Raw genomic sequence first — 7,400 nt, forward strand, 5'->3', positions numbered from 1 at the left:
CGAGGAAGCCCCAGAAGTCTTGGGACATCCTCACCGACGGTTTGCCACCGTCTTCCCCGCCCCCGTATATACCACCCGCGCACGACCAGGCGTCCAGCGCGGACCTCCCTCCTGCGACGGATAATTCCGAGTCCCAGCAGGCTACGACCAGTGAGGAAGGGACTGCTGGGGGGGCACAGGAGGGGGCACAGAACTCACCCCAGGCACTAGGAAATCAGTCCGACTCGAGATGCGGAGAGGTCGAGAAGAGGGATTGAGAGCTGGGAGGAGTGACAATATTGAACAGCTGAACCCCTTACGAGAGGTGCCGTTTGGGAACGAACGGACCGGGTTCGTAGTACAACCTTTAAATTCTGGGGATATCCGGCAACTCCGTAATGAACTACCCCATCTACTGGACGACCCCGTCAGTGTGGGAATACAACTGGACCAATTTCTGGGGCCCAGTATATACACATGGGCTGAACTGCAGGCCATGATGAGAATACTATTTAATTACGATGAAATTGTTATGATCCGGAATAGTGCAATGGCCATTTGGGATAGGGAGCATCAGGACGGCCCTCAGCGTGGAGAGCAGAAGTACCCCTTAGAGGACCCCCGGTGGGATCATAACGACGCGGGGGGAAGGGCCAATATGACAGACCTCAGAAGCAATATAATCAGGGGGATCCAAACCTGCGTGCCCAAACAGCGGAATTTAGCAAAAGCATTTGAAGTTGGACAGAAAAAGGATGAATCCCCGAGTGAGTTTCTAGACCGTTTGCGGGAGTCCATGCGAAAGTATTCAGGTTTAGACCCCGATGGGGAAATAGGCAAGAGCATGCTTAAGGTGCACTTTGTGACTAAGTCATGGCCTGACATTCAGAAGAAATTACAGAAAGTGGAGGATTGGGCTGAAAAGGATGTTGCAGAATTATTACGGGAAGCACAGAAGGTGTACGTTCAGAGGGATGTAATAAGGGAGAAACATAAGACAAAAATGATGGTGGCAGCCGTACAGGAAGCTTGTAAGTCCACCAGAATGGGGGAGGGAGATTATGGGGTGGAAAGAGGAACGTCGAAGAAAAGTTGGAGAGGGAGAGAAGCGAGACGGGGCAGAAGTGAGAGAGGAAGAATTAGCCGTTACCATGTCATACCTTAGTGAGTCCCGATTGACAGAGATAGACCCTAGGGTTTGGGTCGCTAAAGGGAACCGGGGGGGACTCGCAATTCGACCTGTGGAGGTAAAATTAAAGCCCCAGAGCCCCGACGTCAGAGTGCGCCAATACCCCATCTCTTGGGAAGGGAGGCAGGGCCTGAAGACAGTTATGGAAGACCTAATAAAAGATGGATTGGTAGAGCCCTGTATGTCACGATACAATTCTCCCATCCTGCCGGTCCGGAAGTCGGATGGGAGCTACCGAATGGTCCAAGACCTAAGGGAGGTAAATAAAATTGTCCAAGTACGGCACCCTGTGGTACCGAACCCATACACTATTCTGGGGCGAATTCCCCCGGACCACGGCTGGTTTAGTGTTATCGACTTAAAGGATGCCTTCTGGGCGTGTCCCCTGGACAAGGACAGTAGGGATCTTTTTGCTTTTGAATGGGAGGATCCTGATACTGGCAGAAAACAACAGTACAGGTGGACCGTACTCCCCCAAGGATTCACTGAGTCCCCGACTCTGTTCGGGCAGATTCTGGAACAATTATTGGAGGGACTAACCTTGTCCCCGGCCCTTAAGCTTATACAATACGTGGACGATCTCCTTTTATCCGGACCGGCGGAGGAGGACGTCCTACTTGGGACTAATGCCCTGTTAAATTACCTAGCTGAGAAGGGGTTAAGAGTGAGTCAGAAGAAGCTCCAATATGTCGAGAAAGAGGTTAAGTACCTGGGACACTTGATAAGCCAGGGACAGAAACGAATAAGTCCGGAAAGAGTGCGGGCAATAATCGAACTCGGCCTCCCAACGACCAAGAGGGAGTTGCGGAAGTTCTTGCGACTCTTAGGCTATTGTCGGTTATGGATAGACGACTATGCCCCCCTTACTAAAGACTTGTACCTAAAACTCATTGAGGAGGCACCCAACAGAATAAAATGGGAGGAAATCCTAAAAGGAAAATTGATGGCCGCACCTGTTTTAAGCTTGCCGGATTTTAGTAAGACATTTCGCCTCTTTGTGAACTCTAGAAAGGGAACCGCTCTTGGAGTATTGACCCAGGACTGGGGGGGTAAAAGGAAGCCCGTGGCTTTCCTGTCAAAAATTCTGGATCCAGTCTCCCGAGGGTGGCCGGAGTGTGTCCAAGCGGTGGCAGCCTCGGCAAAGCTGGTAGAGGAAAGCAGGAAGTTGACTTTCGGGGCCCCCTTGACGATCACTACTCCCCACCAGGTTAGAACTATCCTGAATCAGAAGGCCGGGAGGTGGCTGACTGACTCGAGAATTCTGAAATATGAAGCCATATTGTTAGACCGAGAAGACCTCCGAATAGAAGTCGGGGGCTGCCAGAACCCGGCGGACTTTCTTTGGAAAGGGGAAGGGGAGGAGGAACTGGAACACTGCTGTTCAGACATAATAGAGTACCAGAGTAAAGTGAGGGAAGATCTGAGGGATACCCCCTTACATGCAGGTAGGCGGTGGTACATTGATGGGTCCTCTCGAGTGATAGATGGGAAGAGACACAACGGTTATGCAGTCATTAGTGAGACTGGTTGGGAATTAGTGGAAAGTGGACGGCTACCGAATGCCTGGTCCGCACAAACGTGCGAATTGTACGCCTTGCACCGGGCTCTGAGGAATTTAAAGGGAATAGCCGGGACAATCTACACTGACTCTAAGTATGCCTTTGGGGTAGTACACACCTTTGGGAAGATCTGGAAAGAAAGGGGAATGATAAATAGTAGAGGAAAAGAGTTGGTCCACGAGGAACTAGTAGCCATGATCTTGGAGGATTTGTTGCTGCCACAAGAGATTGCTGTAGTACATGTGAAAGGACACCAGAAAGACGATAAAATAGAGACCCTGGGGAATCAATTGGCAGATGAACAGGCAAAATTGGCTGGGATGGGGAAGGAAGTAATAAACTGCCTGGTAAGGATTCCACAGATATCCGAAATTACCGAAGTGCCCACGTTTACTGACAAAGAAGAAACTCTTCTCGCGTCTCTGGGGGGTACAAAGGATAGGGAAGGCAAGTGGACCTTACCCGATAGCCGCCAGCTACTAAATCGACCGTTGACGCGGGACATTATTGCCCGTTTACACCAAGGGGGTCACTGGGGCGCCCAGGCACTGTGTGATGCCTTCCTGCGCCGATATGCTCACCCTGGTCTGTACACGGTAGCCAAGCAGGTCACAGGAGATTGTATAACATGTCGAAAGTTTAACAAAAGGGGGCTGCGGCAGCATGCAAGACAAGGGGGTAGGAGTCCGGCCTATAGGCCGTTTGAGTATGTTCAGGTAGATTACACTGAGCTCCCCCCCATAGGTCGCCTGAAGTACCTATTAGTAGTGGTAGATCACCTGACAGGATGGGTGGAAGCTTTCCCCACTACCACGGCAACGGCAACTCAGGATAGCAAGATTCTACTCGAGCAAATCATCCCACGATTTGGGCTACCCCGCGCTATTGACTCTGACCAGGGGAGCCACTTCACCTCGACCGTCCTCCAGAATGTAGTGCAAGCAATGGGGATTGACTGGGATTTGCACACCCCCTGGCATCCCTCCTCCTCGGGCAAGGTCGAAAGAATGAAACAGACCATCAAAAAGCAGCTAACCAAGCTCACTAGTGAAATCGGCCTGCCTTGGACCAAATGCCTACCCCTTGCCCTGTTGCAAATTCGCACCCAGCCAAGGCGGGATTTGGGCATCTCCCCTTTCGAAATGTTATTTGGCCTCCCGTTCCATGGGCCGAAGGGGGAACCTCCTGTATTTGAGTCTCGGGATATGTTTGTGCAAAAATATGTGGTGGCTCTGGGGTCTGCTCTATCTCGTTTACGCCAACAGGGACTTTTGGCACAGACGCCGCCCCTCGAGTTTGCGGTGCACACCGTCAAGCCGGGTCAGTGGGTCCTGATTAAAAGCTGGAAGCAACGTACCCTCGAACCAACTTGGGACGGTCCCTTCCTGGTACTTTTGACGACCGAAACGGCTGTCCGTACGGCCGAAAAGGGCTGGACACATTACACTCGAGTCAAGGGACCAGTGCCACAACCGACGGAGGACGAACGAACCTCTCTGACAAAGGCATCTAAGGAACAGAGACTCTGAGAACGAACTAATCGGACTTTGGCGAGTCTAAAGGAACTGTGCCCTCGGGCTACGGGTGTCGCGACAAAATGCAGTCAATCGTATTGTTAACTTGCTATGCCATTGTCCTTGGGCTGGGTCATAGTGTGCGTGTTACCCAATTTGGCCTCCGGATGAAACAAATAGAGGACCGTCAGTGGTTCACCATCTCCGTGCTTGCCAACCAATCAACACAGACACTTAGCTTAGACCTATGTGAGTTGGTGCCCTGTAGGACTAAAAGTCAACTGAATCAAACGAAGCAGAATCTAGAGAGAGAAAGGGGATTCCAGGGTCAGACGTTAATATTACAATTGTATGGTAGGGAAGGCCTAAGTAGGCTTCCAGCCCCCGGGGTCCAGGCTATGGTGTCAGTTGTCCGTGATCCCATCACCCCTGGACGAGATTGTGGGCATAATCGGTGCAATCCGCTTTATCTGACCATAAAGAACTTGCAAAAGAACGAGGCGAGACTTAATAGAACAATACTGGGTATTCGAGTTGGGGGCCAGGCAGGATGGGGGGGGGGGGGGGAATGCAGCTGTGCTGCACGTATATCACGGTCATTGAAGCTGAGTCTGGGGGCTCATCCACCACTGGTAAGCAGGAAAAGATTAGAATAATTGAGACAACGGATTTGGAAAAGACCTTTGAAATAGAAACGGTATACGGGGAGGCGAATGCCTGGATGGAATGGGTCAAATATACTGTGAGGAGCATGAAAAAGAGTGATTGCTACGCATGCACGAGTGCCCGCCCTAACCCTCAGGTGGTCCCATTCCCGCTGGGATGGGAGAAACACCCACGAGCCATGGACTGCATGATAAGGCTGTACCAGGACCGAGAGGCCTGGAACGACCCCACTTGTCGACCCTTGAGTTTGAAGTTTCCCCCCGTCAGGACTGAGGGGGCGCCCAGCCCGCCATCATTCTCAGGGGTAACGGGTATGCACCAGGCCTGCGTCTCTCGGACGGGACTACAGTGGGACGACGATGTGGGGACATTTGACAAGTGCAGCGGATCAATCCGGCTGGTCAATGAAACTACCGGGGGCGGGAATTACTCCCACATTCATGTGCCTAGGGCAGACCTCTGGTGGTACTGTGGTGGGAGGGTTCTGCGACCGACCCTGCCCCGAAAATGGACGGGCACTTGTGCGATCGTTCAATTGGCCATCCCATTCACCCTGGCATTCGAAAAACAAGAGCGACCCCGTTCTAGTGGAAGAACTGAGAGAGCTTTGGAGACCTCTTTCGATGATAACATATATTTAGATGCCATAGGGGTCCCCAGGGGTGTTCCTGACGAATACAAGGGTAGGAACCAGATAGCGGCGGGTTTTGAGTCGTCACTGTTTTGGTGGGTGACCATCAATAAGAATGTGGATTGGATTAATTATATTTACTACAATCAGCAGAGGTTCATTAATTATACCCGGGATGCAGTGAAAGGAATAGCAGAACAACTGGACGCCACTAGTAGGATGGCGTGGGAAAATAGGTTGGCCTTAGACATGATGTTGGCAGAGAAGGGGGGTGTTTGTGTCATGATAGGCATTCAGTGCTGCACTTTCATCCCCAACAACACAGCCCCTGATGGGTCCATCACCCGCGCCCTGGATGGACTCACCACATTGGCGGACGAACTGGCCGAAAACTCGGGCATCGACTCTGGCCTCACGGACTGGTTGGAAGCTTGGTTCGGTAAATGGACGGGGGTGGTCGTTCCCTTTCTTGTCTCATGTATAGTGGTGGCAGGGGTACTCACTGCCCTTGGGTGTTGCGTTATTCCCTGTGTCCGGGGATTAACTCAACGACTGATCGAAACCGCCCTTACTAAGAAGGATGTTCCCTATGGGCAGGTTGAACGAATAAATCTCGAGATGGAACAACGTGAATCCCTCTTGGGCGGGGGTAGTATTAGAGAAGGGCAGTTTGCTGAACAAGCTCGGGAGTTATTAAATGCCCTGGAGAAGAAACTTACGGTTGAAAAATTACAGGCCGTAAGAAAAGACACGGGGGATTTGTAGGGGGTAGTGTAATTTTTAAACGGTTAGCTGCCTTTTAGTCTTTTCTACCTCATAGTAAACACAAGCATGTAGGGGGTAGACGGTTAGCTGCCTTTTAGTCTTTTCTACCTCATAGTAAACACAAGCAGACACTCGAAACTGTTGCCGGACCTCCCCCACGTTTATATGAATGAAACAGTTGTAACAGCTTTCCTCGATAGTTGAGAGGCCGCCCTTAACCACAGTTGTACAACATCATCCATATAAGGGAAGAATGGGAAGCTCAAACACTGACTGGCCAAGTGAATGATAAAAGAATCGCAGGCACCAGAACCCAAAAAAGGAAAACAGTGGGGAATCCGAGCACTCGTTGGTCAAGGCAGCAGTAGTAAACCCAGCCCACATATACATGTATATAATGTGTGGAGATTACTATGCTTGTGTGTGTGTACCTTTGGGAACAGCACCCGACTTTGCAAAGTTGAATGAAAAAGTTTTGGACTGACTCCTCCGTGTCTTTGTTCCTGGGAAGGGAAATGAAAAGTGCCGTAGATGGGGCTGGATAGCCACTTATCTCGTACACTCTCTCTCTGTCTCCCTCTTTCTGTCCATCTCTCTCTATCTCCCTCTCTCTGTCTCCCTCTCTCTTTCCCCCTCTCTGTCCACTTCTCTTTGTACCCCCCAATCTCTTTTCCCACTCTCTTTGTACCCCACTCCCTGTCCTCCTCTGTCTCTCCCCTTCTGTCTCTCCTCACTCTGTCTCACCCCCCTCTGTCTCTCCCCCCTCTGTCTCACCCCCCACTGTCTCTCCCCCTATGTCTCTCCCCCCTCTGTCTCTCCCCCCTCTGTCACTCCCCGCTCTGTCTCTCCCCCCTCTGTCTCACCCCCCTCTGTCTCTCCCCCCTCTGTCTCTCCCCCTCTGTCTCTCCCCCTCTCTCTCTCCCCCCTCTGTCCCTCCCCCCTCTCTCTTCCCCCTCTGTCTCTCCCCCTCTGTCTCTCCCCCCTCTGTCTCTCCTCCCTCTGTCTCTCCCCCTCTCTCTCTCCCCCATGTCTCTCCCCCCTCTGTCTCTCCCCCTCTGTCTCTGCCCCATCTGTCTCTCCCCCCTCTGTCTCTCCCC

At 51.7% G+C, this 7,400-nt stretch overlaps 1 protein-coding gene across 1 annotated transcript; it reads left to right on the forward strand.

The window, feature by feature from the left end:
* Positions 1-4,799: 4,799 nt before the first annotated feature.
* Positions 4,800-6,788, forward strand: LOC140479204 (uncharacterized). The gene is made up of 2 exons (XM_072573237.1): positions 4,800-6,351; positions 6,412-6,788. The coding sequence occupies exon 1, from the start codon at positions 4,810-4,812 to the stop codon at positions 6,301-6,303; it is 1,494 nt and encodes a 497-aa protein (XP_072429338.1). The 5' UTR covers positions 4,800-4,809; the 3' UTR covers positions 6,304-6,351; positions 6,412-6,788.
* The last annotated feature ends 612 nt before the right edge of the window (positions 6,789-7,400 follow it).

The sequence above is a fragment of the Chiloscyllium punctatum genome, chromosome 6 (assembly GCF_047496795.1).
Source record: "Chiloscyllium punctatum isolate Juve2018m chromosome 6, sChiPun1.3, whole genome shotgun sequence".
NCBI lineage: Eukaryota > Metazoa > Chordata > Chondrichthyes > Orectolobiformes > Hemiscylliidae > Chiloscyllium > Chiloscyllium punctatum.